Here is a 17,859-nt window from a genome sequence, read left to right as displayed (position 1 = left end):
GAGGAGAGTTTCTTTTTCAAAAAACGGTCTCCTTTTAGTTTCATTTTTTTTCCCGTTCGTAAGACCCGTTGAGTATTAAAAAAAAAAAAATACAAAAACAAATAATTCGTATCTTGAAACCATGATTCTTGTAAAAATTGAGTTAAAAAAATGCTCATTGTTTCATAGAATTAAACCTAGATTTATGAGTTATGTTTCGTTATTTTAAACAACAGTTCACAAAAATAACTTTTTAGATTGAAAATTAAGAAAGAATCGTAAAAGAAAACCACGATTTACCGGAGCCGAAAATGCAAATAAATATATTATATATCTAGTGAATTGGACTTAAATTCTATTCTGATGATATTTTTTTAAATAATTTAGAAAATATAATAATTTTAATCAACGAAAATGTCCAAAAACTGCTTTATTTAAGATTTTGAAAATAAAACTAGTCATTAATAACTAAAACACTTGAACAAGAATCTAAATAAATATGAATCTTGTTGTGATACAAAGGATATGGATGCCCATTAATATCATGCGGGTGACTCAGTTTTCATGTTACTAAGAAAGAATTTACATTAATGAAGGTTGAAAATATGAACCCTATACATGTATGAATAGGGGTATGGTACGAGACAATACACACAGTAATATTAACAACACATATTCTCTCTCTTTTACAAATATTCTCTCTTTTTTTATATGATAAAGCACTTATTTACTTTTTCTCTTCATACAATACTAATATAATATTAATATATTATCTTTATAGTAGTATAATAGTATTGGTAAATATTGATAGTAGTATTTTTCTATTTATACTTTATTTTATTACCTCTTCCTTATTTATTTTACAACACGTTATCAGCACGAGACTCTGATCAAATTTTTAGGAAGACTCATGTAACAAATTTTCATTATGTCGAAGCTCTCTCATCTTGAATTCAATGCCCTTGATATATCTGGAAATAACTATTTATCATGGATACTAGATGCTGAAATTCATCTTGATTCAATGGATATTGGAGATACCATTATGGCTGAAAATAATGCATCCCAGAAGGATAAAGCCAAAGCCATGATTTTTCTTCGTCGTCATCTTGACGAAGGATTGAAAAATGAATATCTCACATTAAAAGATCCTGCAGATCTTTGGAAAGACCTTGAAGAAAGGTATAATCATCAGAAAACGGTGATACTTCCTCAAGCCCGATATGAATGGACGCACTTGCGTTTACAAGATTTTAAATCTATAAATGAATATAATTCTGCATTGTTTCGAATCACCTCACGAATGAAATTATGTGGGGAAAAGATAACTGACCATGATATGTGGAGAAAACTTTCTCAACCTTCCATGCCTCGAATGTGCTCCTGCAGAGCAGTATCGAGAAAAAGGGTTTAAAAAATATTCTGAGTTAATTTCTTGCCTTCTTGTTGTTGAACGCAACAATGAGTTGCTCTTAAAGAATCATGAAATGCGCCCTACTGGCGCCGTCCTATTTTCTGAAGTAAATGCGGCAAATCATTACCCCAGAAGAGGTAAATGGCAAGGCTTTAGTAACAAGAAAAATTATGGAAGGAAAAGGAATCATATTCAAAAGAGAGGATCTCACCAGAAGTGGAATAAATAAAGAAATATCGGGTAGAATAAATCAACAGAGGATAAGTGTTTCCGTTGTGGTAGAAAGGGCCATTGGTCACGTACCTGCCGTACCCCAAGGCACCTAGTCGATCTTTACCAGGCATCTTTGAAAAAGGACGACAAGGGAAAAGAGTCGAATTTCGTTTCAAATGATGCTGAAAATTCCACCACTCATTATGATGTATCTGATTTCTTTGAGGATCCTGAAGGAAATATTGGTCATTTGATCAATGATGGAATAGTTTAATGTGTGAGATTGTTAAATATTCATGTAAATAAATAATGTAAAGAACTTGTTATTAAGTTTTATTTTCTATGTATTTAAGTTTCAAATATGATGTATATAAATAATGAAATATTAATGTTTATAAATTTTGAAATCATTAAATGTGTCATGTTTTAAAATAAAATTTTAGTATATGACATTATTTTTATATACAGTATTTCTTAGAAAAATAATTTCGATCAAGTATTCAATTTAACTGTGTATACTATTCATTTTATTATTATTTGTCTTTGAAGAGAATGGCAAGGATATGTAATGAAGATGTATGCCTTGCGGATAGTGCAAGTTCGCACACTATTCTCAAAAGTTATATATATTTTACTCATCTGGTGCCAAAAGAAGAATGTGTTAATACTATTATTGGCTCAGGCAATGTGATAGAAGGCTCCGGAAGATCTATAATTTTGTTTCCCGGAGGAACAAAATTCATAATAAATAATGCACTATTGTCTACCAAGTCTCTAAGAAACTTGTTGAGTTTCAAAGATATTCGCCGAAATGGATATCATGTTGAGACAATGAATGAGGGAAATCATGAGTATTTATGTATCACAACTCATGATTCAAATAAGAAAGTTATATTAGAAAAATTATCCTCACTTTCATCTGGGTTATATTATACCAAGATTAGTGCAATTGAATCACATGCCACTGTAAACCAGAAGTTTACTAGCCCAAATGAATTCATAACTTGGCATGACCGATTGGGTCATCCGGGAACAACCATGATGCGGAGAATTATTGAAAACTCACATGGACATTCACTAAAGAACCAGAAGATTCTTAAATCTAGTGAATTTTGTTGTGCTGCATGTTCTCAAGGGAAGTTAATTTTAAGGCCATCACTAGTAAAGATTGGATTTGAGTCCCCTGAATTCCTAGAAAGGATTCAAGGTGATATATGTGGACCTATTCATCAACCATGTGGATCTTTTAGATATTTTATGGTCCTAATAAACGCATCTTCGAGATGGTCACATGTGTGCTTATTATCTTCTCGCAACCAGGCATTTATGAGATTACTGGCTCAAATTATTCGATTAAAAGCACAATTTTCAGAAAATCCAATCAAAGCAATTTGTCTTGATAATGCTGGTGAATTTACTTCCCAAGCTTTTGATGCTTATTGTATGGCTAATGGAATAAGTGTTGAACATCCAGTAGCTTATGTTCACACACAAAATGGGTTAGTAGAATCACTTATTAAATGCCTCCAATTAATTGCTAGACCCTTACTTATGAGAATAAATCTTCCAACTTCGGTTTGGGGGCATGCTATTTTACATGCTGTCGCACTTATTTGATTGAGGCCAACGAGTTACCATCAGTTCTCTCCTATGCAATTAGCTTTTGGCCAGCAGCCAAATGTTTCCCATTTAAGAATATTTAGGTGTGCGATATATGTTCCCATTGCACCACCTAATCGCACCAAAATGGGACCCTAAAGAAAATTGGGAATATATGTTGGATATAATTCTCCCTCTATAGTGAGGTATCTTGAGATACAAACTAGAGATGTATTTAAATCCCGATTTGCAGATTGTCATTTTGATGAATCAAAATTTCCAACATTAGGGGGAGAGAATAAGTTTCCTGAAAAGGAACTTAATTGGAATGCATCATCCTTGATGCATTTAGATCCTCGATCAGGGCAATGTGAACTAGAAGTTCAAAAGATTATACATTTGCAAAGAATAGCAAATGAATTGCCTGATGCATTTTTCGATACAAAGAGGATAACCAAGTCGTATATACCAGCAAAAAATGCTCCAATTCGAATTGATGTCCCAGTTGGACAAATTGCCACCGAAGCAAATACACGCTAGAAGCGTGGCAGGCCTTTCGGTTCCAAAGATAAAAATCCTCGAAAGAGAAAAGAGGTAAATACTATTCCTGTTGAAAAAGACATAGTAGAGGCACCTGCAGTTGTCCAAAATTCTGATATAGTTTTAATGCCAGAAGATGTTCAGGTACCTAAAAATTGTGAAAATGACGAGATCTCGATAAATTATGTCTTTACAGGAGAGAAATGAGACCGAAATAAGACAATTGTCAATGAAATATTTGCATATAATGTGGCATTGAATATCATGCATGAAAATAAGGATCTTGAACCAAGATCAGTCGAAGAATGTCGACAAAGGAATGATTGGCCAAAATAGAAAGAAGCCATGAAGGCTGAGTTAGACTCACTTGCAAAATGTGAAGTCTTTGGACCTGTAGTCTGTACACCAGAAGATGTAAAACCTGTTGGATACCGATGGGTATTTGTGAGAAAACGAAATGAGAAAAATGAAGTTGTGTGATACAAAGCCCGACTTGTGGCACAAGGTTTTTCACAAAGACCTGGTATAGATTATGAAGAAACGTATTCTCCTTTAGTGGATGCAATAACATTGCGTTATTTGGTCAGTTTATCTGCATATCATAAACTGCATATGCATTTAATGGATGTGGTAACAACCTATTTATACGGCTCATTAGATCGGGATATCTACATGAAAGTCCCTGAAGGACTAAAGATATCTAAACCATCCAATGAATATTCACATGGGTTATACTTAGTTAAATTGCAAAGATCTTTATACAGTCTAAAGCAATCTGGACGAATGTGGTATAATCGTCTTACTGAGTATCTGGCCAAAAATGGATTCAAGAATGATGATATCTGTTCTTGTGTTTTCATAAAAAAAATCTACATCTGGATTCATTATAATTGCTGTGTACGTTGATTATTTAAATATCATTGGGACTCCTGAAGAGATTCCAACAATTATAAAAACTCTAAAAGAAGTGTTTGAGATGAAAGATCTTGGAAAGACTAAATTTTGTCTCGACCTGCAGATCGAGCATACAAAAAATGGGATCTTTATTCATCAAACAACATATACAGAAAAGATCTTGAAAAGATTTTATATGGATAAGTCACATCCATTGAGTACCCCAATGATCGTAAGATCTTTGGATGTGGAAAAGGATCAATTCCGCCCTAAAGAAGAGAATGAAGATATCCTTGGTCCTGAAGTACCATATCTTAGTGCCATTGGAGCACTAATGTATCTTGCTAATAATACACAACCCGATATATCATTTACTGTGAACTTACTAGCAAGGTATAGTTCCTCTCCAACCAGAAGACATTGGAGCGGAATCAAGCAAATCTTTCGATATCTTCATGGAACGGTTGATATGGGATTGTTTTATCCCTATGAATCCAAGTCACAATTAGTTGGCTATGCAGATGCTGGCTACTTATCTAATCCACATAAAGGGAGATCTCAAACAAGATACCTGTTTACATATGGTGGAACAGCTATATCATGGAGGTCCACGAAACAGACAATTGCTGCAACATCCTCTAATCATGCTGAAATACTAGCGATTTATGAAGCAAGTCGCGAGTATTTTTGGCTCCGGAATTTGATCCAATATATTCTATCATCATGTGGACTGATTGATCATAAGATAGCTCCAACTGTCCTGTTTGAAGATAATACAGCATGCATTGCTCAACTTAAAGGTGGATATATCAAAGGTGATAGAACAAATCATATTTCTCCCAAATTCTTCTTCACTCATAATCTTCAAAATCAAGGGACAATTGATGTCCAATAGATCCGCTCAAGTGACAATCTGGCAGATTTATTCACAAAGTCACTCCCAAAATCCTCCTTTGAAAGATTGATACATGAGATTTGGATGCACCAATTTCGAGACATTAAATGATGTCGACAAGAGGGGGGAGACTGTACTCTTTTTCCTTGGTCAAGTTTTTTCTCATTGGATTTTTCTTGACAAGGTTTTTTAATGAGGCAGTCCCCGTCACAAAGGATATTGTACTCTTTTTCCTTCACTAAGGTTTTTTTTCCACTGGGTTTTTCTTTAGTAAGGTTTTAACGAGGCAATAATCCTAAATGGTCATCCAAGGAGGAGTGTTGTGATAAACACAAAGGATATGGATGCCCATTAATATCATGCGGGTGACTCAGTTTTCATGTTACCAAGAAAGAATTTACATTAATGAAGGTTGAAAATATGAACCCTATACATGTACAAATAGGGGGTATGGTACAAGACAATACACACAGTAATATTAACAACAAATATTCTCTCTCTCTCTTTTCTTATACAATAAAGTACTTATTTACTTTTCCTCTTCATACAATACTAATATAATATTAATATATTATCTTTATAGTAGTATAATAGTATTGGTAAATATTGATAGTAGTATTTTTTATTTATATTTTATTTTATTACCTCTTCTTTATTTATTTTACAACAAATCTCTTGTCTTTTTAAATATTTTTTGTCGATTCACGATTTTGACCAATTTACATTCATTTTAATAATTGATTTTTGAAAATCTGCTTATGTCTAGTTCTGAGTCCAGCTAATCAGATTGATTAGTCCGACACAATTTTATGAAGAGTGGCTCTATCACATATCTAGAAGGGTTAGTTCTTTTCTCCGTTGAGATAAGTGTTTAAATCTAAATCAATCTAAATTAAAATTCTAAAAATTGAATCCATCATTAAATCATTTTAGTTATTAATTTATCGATTTAAAAGTTTAATCAATTTAACCGTAATTCAATTAAAATAACCAGAAACGGATACATGGGAGGTAAGTAGAGGCCTGGGTCCCTCAGCTTTTAAAAAAAAAAGTAGTAGTCACTAATCAGAAACCCAACCTAACATAAATAAAACATTAAAATTTTTTAAATCCCTAAAACTAATTCTCTTTCTTCACCTTTCCTATTCTTTTCAAATCCTTTTGTTTCCTAACACGCGGCGTTCTCAGTCCTCGCTGGGTCATATCACTGCCATTGCCATCTTTAGTGAAGTCAAGGTATTTATTTTATTTTTCACTTCTTTTATATAATTACATAAAATTATTAATTAACAAAGTACATTGTTTTATTATGGAATAATTTAATTTTATTCTTTTGTATTTACATAGACAAATTATTGACCTATTTTTAAGATTTATTCTCTCTTATTTTTTTATTTTATTTTTTAATGAAATTGATAGCGATTTAGTGAAAAAATTATTATTATTGATATTTAATTAATAAAATATACTTAGACTTTGTTTATTCATGTAAGTATATAATTATTTGAGTTCTTTTTTTTTCAGGTAAAAAGAAATTAGAACATTTTATGATGAAAAAGTAAAATTGATTCAATTTTTAAGAGAAAGGTTACTGATAATGTTGGAGTTCAAACAAGTCAGCCCTCTAATTCTATTTCACAAGAAGGTCAAGTAAGTGAGCTCTCTAATCTTACTCAAAATACATATCAACATGAAACCAAAGTACCAAGATTAGAAAGAGATGTTGATATCTCTTTACTAGAAAGGGATCCAGGAAAGCGACGTCCAATTTGGCAGTATAATGTCAATGAACGTGATAAGATTCGTAGAGCATACATAATAGCTGGACCATACCAACCAACAAATATTAACTATCCAGCTTCTGGTAATAACAATCACCGTCGATATTTTCAATCTTCTTGGTTTAAGAAATTTTCAAGTTGGTTAGAATATTCACCAGAAAAAGATGCTGCTTATTGTTTGCCTTGCTACTTGTTTGGTAAACATTATGGTGCTCGCAATGATGGAAATGCATTTTCAGTGTTAGGATTTAGTAACTGGAAGAAAGTAAACAATGGGGTAAATTGTGCATTTGTATGTCACGAGGGTTCTATTCCTAATTCTCCCCATAATTTGTGTGTGAAATCTTGTGATGATTTAATGGCTCAATCTAAGCATATAGACAAAGTTCTTGATAGGCATAGTGATGAAATTATTGCAAATAACTATTTAAGGTTGAAGACATTTATTAATGCTATTCGATGGCTTGCATTTCAAGCATGTGCATTTAGAGGCGATGATGAAAGTCCTGGATCTTTGAATAGGGGGAATTTTATTGAGTTAATTAAGCTTTTAGCTTCCTGTAATTAGAATGTTCATAATGTTGTCCTTGAAAATGCTCCTGAAAATGCTCAATATATATCTCCCAGTGTTCAAAAAGATATATTGCATATCTTTGCTAGAAAAGTGCGTGCAACAATTCGAGAAGAAATTGATGATTCTAAATTTTGTATAATTATTGATAAAGCAAGAGATGAGTCAAAGCGAGAACAAATGTCTGTGGTTTTGAGATTTGTAGACAAGCACGGTTGTGTTCAAGAAAGATTTTTTGATCTTATACATGTTTCTGATACATGTTCTTTGACATTGAAAACAGAAATTTCATCAGTTCTTTCGCGTCATAATCTTGATGTCCAAAATCTTAGGGGACAAGGGTATGATGGAGCTAGTAATATGCGTAGTGAATGGAATGGATTGCAAGCTCTATTTTTGAAAGATTACCCTTTTGCTTATTACATTCATTGTCTTGCTCATCGATTATAATTAGCACTTGTTTCTGCAGCCAAAGAAGTTTGTTATGTTCATCAATTGTTTTCAAAACTTACACTAATTGTGAATGTCGTGACTGTTTCTCCTAAACGTCATGATCAGTTAAGGGTTGCTCATCAAGCAAATAATGTTGCAAACTTAATTGCCAATGATCAAATTGTGACATGTAGTGGACTTAATCAAATTGGTACTTTGCAAAGAGCTGGAGATACTAGATGGGGGTCTCATTTGAATTCTGTACGTAGCTTGTTATGCATGTTTGATGCTACTTGTGAAGTTCTTGAAAAAAGCACCGAAGAAGGTAATTTCTCCACTCGTGGTGATGCTAGTGCTGCTTATGATGCTATCACATCCTTTGAATTTGTCTTTGTTTTGCATTTGATGAGAAATATTTTGGAAGTTAGTCATGATCTTTGTCAAGCTTTGTAACGAAAAAATCAAGACATATTGAATGCTTTAACTCTGGTTTCTACTACGAAGACTTTAATCCAAAGAATGAGAGAATCAAGTTGGGAGGCTTTCATAAAAGAAGTTATATTATTTTGTGAGAAACATGAAGTTGAAGTTCCTGATATGAATGCATTGCATATTCCTAAAAGAGGCCAAACTCGCAAAATTGTTGATCAAATTTCAGTAGAGCATCATTACCGTGTTAATTTATTTCTGGCTGTAATTGATACACAATTGCAAGAGCTTAATGGAAGATTCAATGATAATATGGTGGAATTGCTTACTTTAAGTTCAACTTTAGATCCTAGACATAATTATAAGTTCTTCAATGTCAACAAAGTATGTGAATTAGTAGAACGGTTTTATCCAAGTGACTTCAGTGACCAAGAAAAATTTCACATTAGAATGCAAGCTCAACATTATGAACTTGATGTTCCTAATCATGTTGAATTAACTAACTTGTGCACAATTTCGGAGTTATGTCAAGGATTAACGAAGACAGGAAAGTCTTTAACATATCCTTTAATTGATCGTTTGATTCGCTTGGTATTAACTCTCCCTGTTTCTACAACTGAGAGATCTTTTTCAGCTATGAATATTGTGAAGAGTAGACTCAGAAATAAAATGGAAGATGAATTGCTTGCTAATTGTCTTTTGATTTAAATTGAGAAGAAGATTGCTGAAAGATTTGACACAGATTCTATTATCGATGAATTTTATGATATAAAGAATCGACGTGTACCACTTCGTTAGTAAAAAGTACACTTTTTTTTGCACTTTAAATATATATTCTCTATCAGTATATTTTTGTAATGCATCTTACATTATAATTTATTTGCATATATATTTTTATATTATATATATTATTGGCCCCCATGATAACATTCCTGGATCCGTCCCTGATTGCCATAGGTAACAGAAATCAAAATAACATACACAAAATTAAACAAATTAATATTATTATATCAAGTCCTGATGACTTTTGGATCTGTAAAAGAAAATTTTAGATATGATAACAAAACTTTGATGGGACAAGAAAAAGGTACAGAGAAGCTTTGAAGAACAAGTAAGCAAAAGAATCATTCAAACGCCCATTAGGCTCCGTTTGGTTGATGTATAGGATGAGACATAGACACAAAGACACAAACATTAAAGACATAGACATAAAATATTTGTGTCTATGTATTGTGTTTGGTAAAAATAATGAACAAGACACAAATATTTGAAAAAGACTAAATTACCCTTCATTTAACCACATAAAAGAGTAAAAAATTAGTGTCTCACAAGTTGTGTCTCAGTGTCTCATCAAATTGGAGGTACACAAATTTAGTGTCTCCGTGTCCATCCGTGTACTCCCGTGTCCATCAAAAATTTGTGTCTCACCAAACCAAACAGCAGACATGTGTCACCGTGTCCATGTCTCATTGAGACATGGACATCAACCAAACACTACCTTATGGCTGTACAACAAAGAAGGCGAGTACTCTATAAAATCAGGCTATAGAACAGCAAAGGATTAAAAAGAAGTAGCAGAGAATCATTAGGCTTCTTCAAGCTCAGATAAAAAAGAGTTGTGGAAAGAAATCTGGGGAATGAGAATCCCCCAAAAATAAAAATATTTTTGTGGAAAGCATCCCATAATATCATTGCGGTAAATGTGAATCTTTATAAGAAAAAACTAATTGATAATCTTTTATGCAGGGTTTATGAGTTGGAAGAGGAAACTGTGGAGTATGCCATCCTCCTCTATCCATGGACAAGGACTACGTGATTTGGAGCACAGATTCAGAGAATACCAAAAGCTGACTCAATCACTACAATGGGAAAATGGATTTGTGACTGCATTCAGAAAATTAGAAGGGAAGGAAAAGAGCAGTAGGACAGGATCATAAGCAGCATAGGGTTCCTAATTTAGGCTATATAGAAATCAAGAAATCAGTTTGTTTCCCAGAGCACAGAAATCAATCCAATGGCAATAATAATCAAAGCAGCTAAACAAGAGATTAAATTCATGACAGAAACAAATAATTCAATAAAAGAGAAGGTCATTATGCAAAGAAGGCGAGCGAAAAAGCTACTTGGAGAGCACTTCAAAGGATTCGATCAAAATTAACGTGAATGCGGCTTACTATGAGCGAACTGGGAAAGCAGCAACATCAGCAAGCATCAGAGATTCGAAAGGAAGCATAATCACTGGAGTAGCAACAAGAATTAATGTAAACTCGAGTTTAGCAGCTGAAGCATACGCGTTTAGGGAGGCAATTATTTTGGCAAAAAATTTACAACTAGGAAAAACTATAACTAAATCTGATTGTCAGAATCTTATTCAAGCAGTGAAAGCTAAGAGCAAAATTAGAGAAATTGATGCTATCCTAAGAGATATTAGACTATTCATGGAAGAGTATGGAGAGATAGAAGTTACCTAGATACTAAGGGAGGGGAATGAACTTGCACACAGAGTAGCAAGAATGGCGGCAGAAGATTCCCTGAGTCATCTCTGGTCAGCATCACTCACTGGGGAAGTAAGGAATATCATAAGGGTAGAGGTAGCTAGGGTCGCTGTGCAATAGTGCCAAGAATTTGGTGAATCGACTCCGGCGTTACCTCAAGACTTGATCCAACCGAGTGATCCTAGTAGTGGGTATTACCGCAACTTTCTCGGTAAGGCAGGGGGCATCCGATACCAACCGGCTGGGATGTCTTCAAGAAATGTAGATAACCGGGGGGTGCAAGGGTAGGAACGACCTTGGGTAAAATTCATCTGGAACTAGGCGGAGGGTGGCATATGCGGTGGAAAATAGACGGCAGGACAGAGCAATTTCAAGAGAGACAAGGCAGAGCGTTACCTAGTAAGGAAATTAGTTGACAGTTAGGTAATAGACATTCCTATTATGCAATATAGCAAATTAGTTAGTTAGGCAAATCGAGCTAATTTAGTTGCGTAAATTATTGCTAAGTAGTCAGTTAAATAATTTTTAATTATGTAGTTGCATAAATTACTGCTAAGTAGTCGGTTAGATAATTTTTAAATGTGCAAATTTAGTTGTGACAGTTACTATATAAGACAAGTGTGGCTGTTAGTGCAAGGTGTAATTTTATCATTGTTGTAATTGAACCCATTCCCATTTTTCATCTTCTTCTCTCTGCTCTCTCATCTAACTAGTGTGGCTGTTAGTGCAAGGTGTAATTTTATCATTGTTGTAATTGAACCCATTCTTATTTTTCATCTTCTTCTCTCTACTCTCTCATCTAACTGCCTTCACACTATCTTACTGCACCTTCAACATGGTGTGGTGAGCGTGGACCCAAGGGAGTGATTGTAGTTGAAGCAGAGATTGAGAAAAAGAGAAGCTCAAGAATTCAAACCTAGCACAATGCGAGATTCAAAACTCAATGATGAATCCATAACAACAATCTTCAAAATCCAGTGGAAGTTCAGATCTAGATTGAGCAAGTTCTCTTCAAATCTTGGATCTTCAAGGAATCGCAACTTTCTTAAGTTAGATCTCGTCGATTCAAACTCACCTCAACAAGAACAATGGCAATCTGAGTCAGGATCTGTCAAGCCCCTACTACCTTCACCTATTTGAAATCCCTAGTATTCCTCTTACCTCTATAATTCTTGATGGAAAGAACTATAATAATTGGAGTAAGGCGATGATGTTAGCATTGAAGTCCAAAAATAAGATAGTTCATCGATGGAAACTTAGAAAAATCTGAAAGAACTGATTCTTTGTTTGCTTTGTGGGATGGATGCAATACTTATGTTTTGAACGGGATAAATTTCGAATAGTTGAGATTCAGGAAGAATTATATGAAACTAGATAGGGAGAGATGAATGTAACTCAATATTCACAAAATTGAAGGCATTGTGGGAAGAACTGGACAAGTTTAGACCAATATTTTCATGCGAGTGTGGAAGCCGATGCAAATGTGGATTAGGCAAAACGAGAAAGTTCAGATCAGAAGACCATGTGACAAGATTTCTTAGGGGGATTAAATGACCAATATGCAAATGTTAGATCTCAAATAATGTTAATGTAACCCTTACCTTAAGTGAAGATAATTTTTTCCCTATTAACTCAACAACAAAAGCAGAGCCAAGTCTTGGAAGATACTTTAGAACCCAAAATTCTTTCCTACTCTACCAATTCCTCAAACACTACTAAAGCCTCGCAAAACAAAGGGAGAGGGAGGGATAGAGGAGGTAAATTCTAAGTTGGTGGAAGGGAACAAACTGGACGAGGCAAAATGCAATTTTCTTATTGTGAAAAAGGTGGTCACACCGTTGACGTGTGCTACAAGAAACACAGTTTGCCTCCCCATTTGAAACAAAAATATAGTACTGGAAGAGCAGGTGCGGAGAATTTAGCTCAAATTAGCACAAAGGCAAGTCCTAATTTGGCACTCAGTTAACTCTAGTTGTATGAAAGAAAATGGAACTTCGAACTTTGACTTTACTCATGAACAAAAATCAGCCTTGTTGGCTTTGATCAGTAAGCAAGATAAAAAGCAAATATATAGGGCTAACCAACTCACAGCCATACAACAAGCTCCTCTTCCAAGTAGCTTAGTGCACATCATGCATTTCAAGTCCAATATATTGGCTTTAAATGATTCTGCATCAAAACATGATTCTTAGGTGTTAGATTAGGGGCTACAGCTCATGCATCTTACTCTGTTGACGATTTTCAGACTCACTTCAAGATAGTTCCCATCATCATTTAGTTGCCTAATGGTGCCCAAACCATTAGCAACATAGTAGGGACTATCAAACTTTCAAATGAACTCTATCTCGTAAAAGCGTTATGTATCCTCTCCTTTAATTTCAAGTTGATCTCAGTATCAAAGCCACAAATCATTTGCACTATAAAATGAGTTTTACCGATGATAAGTGTGAGATACATGATTTGCAATCGAAGAATATGATTGGAGCAACTGATGTCTATGGTGGTATTTACACCTTGAAAGAAGGGGCAATGCAATCTGAAGCTGCACATGATACAATAAAGGTCTGCACAATTGCATCAATTCTCAACATTTCCAACATACACCTATGGCACTATAGATTAGGCCACATTCCTTTATAAAAAATTAAAGAAATAAAAAAATTGATTCATTAGTTGTAAGACTGATATACAGCTCTGTGATTTATGTCACATGGCTAAGCAAAGAAAATTACCTTTTAAGAAAAGCAATAATATTTCAATAGCTTATTTTGACTTGATTCATATGATTATTTGGGGCCCTTTATCTATTTCATCAATTAGTGGTCACAAGTATTTTTTAACCGTTGTAGACGATAAAACTAGATTTACTTGGATTTTTTTCATCACTACAAGAAAAACACTAAATACTGCTGGAATTGCCGTTGGATTTTGCGTCGAGTTGTACCAGCGAATTTACCATCGGATATTCCGACAAAAAGGAGGAGAAATTCTTCGCCATAAAAGGTTATCGTCAGAAGAGGTTTTTCATCGCTAAAGCCGATGATAAGTATTGGCGCAAAAATATAACTCAATGGTGCCATCGTCGAATTTTTCAGGGGTATATTCCTTCGGTATAATAATTTAATGAAACGCGTTGTTTTGGTGATTTATTGTCGAAAAAATCCGACAGTAAAATTGGGTTAAAATTCAATGCAGAACCCTTCCCCCTCACTTGTCCGAACGCTCTCTCTTCTCTCTCTCTTCTCGTCTTCTCTCTCCGTTGCCGTTGAATCGTCACCATTGCCACTACCCGGAGCTCGTCGGGACCTCGTCGTCGCCGTCGCCTGGAGTACCCACTGAAGCCGCCACTGCATGTTGTCGTCGATTTTGCTCCTATTGTTGTCCCAGCTGCATCCTCCGCCGTGGTTGTCATTCACGTCACCCTCACTATCGCCTCTATCACCACCACATTAAAGAGACCCTGCAGCCACTATAATCGGATTTATTATTGGTATGGTTATTTTATTTTTATATATTAATTTGTGACTTTATCATTTTGTTAGGGTTTAGGTTAAATCAGCGGTTAAATTTATTTAATGAGGTGTGCACTACAAGAAAAAGTAGTATTTGTAACAAAAAAAATTGTTACAAAAAATCTGAATTTTGAAACGAAATGAATTTGTAATAAAAAATGAAACTGTTATAATACAAAATAATATTTTGTAACATATTTTTTTAAGACAAAAATCAAAATTTGTTACAAAAATGATAACAATTTTTTACCTTTAAAATATTTTTCGTAACAAAATATTTTTTCTATCATAAAATTTTGTTACAAAATATAACTTGATTTTGTAACTTTTTTTTTCTTTAGTTACAAAAGGACAACATTTATTTTGTAACAAATTTTTTTAATACAAATTACATATATAATTTACTAAATTATTTTTTTAATTAACTGATATATTAACTAATTTACTGAGCAAGTCAACATTTATATAATATATGTAATAATATAGATAATTCGAGCGTGCTTCATTTAACTAAGATTATTTTAAAATAAAATAACATTAGTGTCTACATTGATTAGTTCTATAAGTTGTATTTCTTCCACAAGTTCAACCAAAAGTTAAAAGTCTAATATAGATTAGTGTATCTATGAATTAAAATATTCTTGAGTCCTTTAGGTAGCATGTTGTCATCAATTTAGCACTCCTGTAAATGAAAAAAACCAGAATAAAAATTAGAAACAAGATATAACACTAATTACAATTTTTTCCATTCACTTTTATTCAAAATTTTTAGAAATATTTTGGCAAAATCTCCCATAAAACTTGGATTTACGGTTCCATAAAAAATAACCAATTCATCGCTTATTTCTCAATCATTATACAACTTGAATTAGTGCAATGATAACATGAGCTAAACCTCATATCTAGCAAGAAAATTAGTGCAACCATAAAATTACACTTAAAAATATCAAATTTGATAATCATTTCTTGAATCAAAGATTGGTGGAAGTTTAGAACTCGCATTCATGTCATAAAACCAGAACAAATTAGCTATTGCCACCCCTTGTGCTCTCCCAAGTCCAGCAGTACAATGCACATAAACTCTTCCTTTTCCCTCTGAGATTTCCCATTCCAATGATGAGACTACTTTAGGTAGAACATTTCACAAGGAGTTTGGATCACAGTCTATTGCCTAATAAAATAAATTTACAAAATATATCAAGCTATGAATTATAAATCAATCTCAAAAAAGCAAGCAAAGCATTTAACAAACTCACAACTCTGTCAAAAAAAAGTTTTCTAACACATTTAAAGTGCAATGTCAATTGCACCAAAAGTATATGGATCCTTGACTTAGCCATACATTGTATTAACCAGATAGGAAAAATTAAAATCTCTATCTCATGACAATGCCATTAAGCAAGATAAGTTGGCATTGTTGTATATACTTTATAAAATTTAGAACGGGTATTATTTTCTCAACAAAATTGAATGAAATGCAGGGTTGTAGCTTTCTTACTTACCAGCCTCCTCATATGTCAAACATCGAGTTCGTGACACCTCCTTGTTATTGACTTCAAGTCTATTCTCCAATATTCTACATCCTTATCCTGTTGCAAGTTCAGAATGTATGTCACACCCTCTTCCTTCTTGAGGTGATCGATGTCTTCAGTTTCTGTGGTTGGGATCCCACAATGAGATTGTCAGTTATAAGTGTGTAATTCATACCTGAAATAAATCAATCACAGATTGCATCAACAGCAGCAATCATATTACTAATACTGTGTATTTTATATAATAGACACAAATTAATACAACACTAACTGTTCCTTCTAGCACCTTATACAAAATGCAAGTAACTAATAAAGAAAACCCATCATTATATCAAAGAGTTGGAATTCATAACTAACAAATAGGGAAAAAAGAGGAAACTAACCCAGATCGTGGTGATACTCATAAGGATTCCTCATCATTATCTTCATAACAATATTGTAATCTTCCATTCTGTCCTTGGATTTAGAGGCAGTGGTATTGCTGGTGGAGGGTTTGTGCTACTTCTCATCAATGCCATTTTCTGATAGCTTCTTGTAGCATATTCGAGTGACAGGGTGCGATTCAAAAGAATGACGTCTAGAGGGGCAGATGACGGCGTGACGACAGAAGCAGAAGAGGTGACAACCCACAAACGAGGAGGAGAAGCATCGATGGTGACGACGGCTTCGCGCAGCTCCAATGGTGACGACGGCGACGGAGCTGGCAGTGACAAGGGCAGCCATGCTCCCCTCCAGTGGTGGCGGTGCTACGATGGCGGCGATGGTGGTAGTGACACCCATCGGCGCCGTCTCCCCTTTTCTCCCTCTCCTTCCTTCTCCTTCTTCCCCCCTCGAGCTCCCCCTCTCTCTTTTCTTTCCTTTCTTTCTGCGTGTGTGTGTATGGTGAGGGCTGTGTGTGCGCGGGACGGCTGGGAAAAAAGATGAGGGTGAGGGTTAGGGTTAGGGTTTAGAGAGTGTGTGTAACTTAATTTTTTATTTGGGAATTATAATAAAATTAGGGTATAGAGTAGGTATTTTTAATAAAACTAGGAGTAATCAAATTACTAAAGTTTTAAATTTTAAATAAGAAAATATCCAAATATTTATGAAAATTATATGAGTTCTAATTAATTTTAAACTCAAAATCTCATAACTTTAGTTTAATTACTTTTTGGTAAATAATTTTTTGAAAGTAAAACTATAAATAACTATAATAGATCACAAATAATTTTTTATTTATTTTCTAACAATCGGAGGTCTTACTGGCTTAATGATGAGTGTTGGGTTATGGTGGGTTTAGGACTAGAAGAGGGAGGAAAAAAAACCAGAGCTCTATGTTTTGTTTTTAAGGGAGTTTTTCAAAAATTTATTTAAGTACAAAAATATGTTAAATTTTAGAGCGGTAATGAAACAAAAAATAATATTTGTTATAAATTTATTTTAAATTAGAGAACGAGGGTGACCTAGCGAGATAATAACGATGGTTCTATCTTCTGCAATGAGATGGTGACCTTGAGTGTGAGAGGTGGAGCCGTGGAGGCAATGAGAGTGGACGAGGGTGGCAAACAGCAGAATGAAGAGTGAATGTGACAAT

General features: G+C 34.1%; 1 protein-coding gene and 1 pseudogene across 1 annotated transcript in view; one reads left to right on the top strand and one right to left on the bottom strand.

Annotated features, from left to right (window-relative positions):
- Positions 1 to 9,455, top strand: part of LOC107620319 (zinc finger MYM-type protein 1-like) — an 18,939-nt gene extending 9,484 nt beyond the window's left edge. The window contains exons 4-7 of the mRNA XM_016322497.1: positions 7,116 to 7,875; positions 8,041 to 8,241; positions 8,356 to 8,741; positions 8,823 to 9,455. Of these exons, the coding sequence (XP_016177983.1) occupies positions 7,116 to 7,875; positions 8,041 to 8,241; positions 8,356 to 8,741; positions 8,823 to 9,455 (1,980 nt within the window). The remainder of the gene's footprint in view (positions 1 to 7,115; positions 7,876 to 8,040; positions 8,242 to 8,355; positions 8,742 to 8,822) is intronic.
- On the bottom strand, positions 15,701 to 17,066 carry LOC107620318 (annotated as a pseudogene).

This window comes from Arachis ipaensis, chromosome B10 (genome assembly GCF_000816755.2).
Source record: "Arachis ipaensis cultivar K30076 chromosome B10, Araip1.1, whole genome shotgun sequence".
Classification (NCBI taxonomy): Eukaryota; Viridiplantae; Streptophyta; class Magnoliopsida; order Fabales; family Fabaceae; genus Arachis; species Arachis ipaensis.
This window is presented reverse-complemented; position numbering and strand designations above follow the sequence as displayed.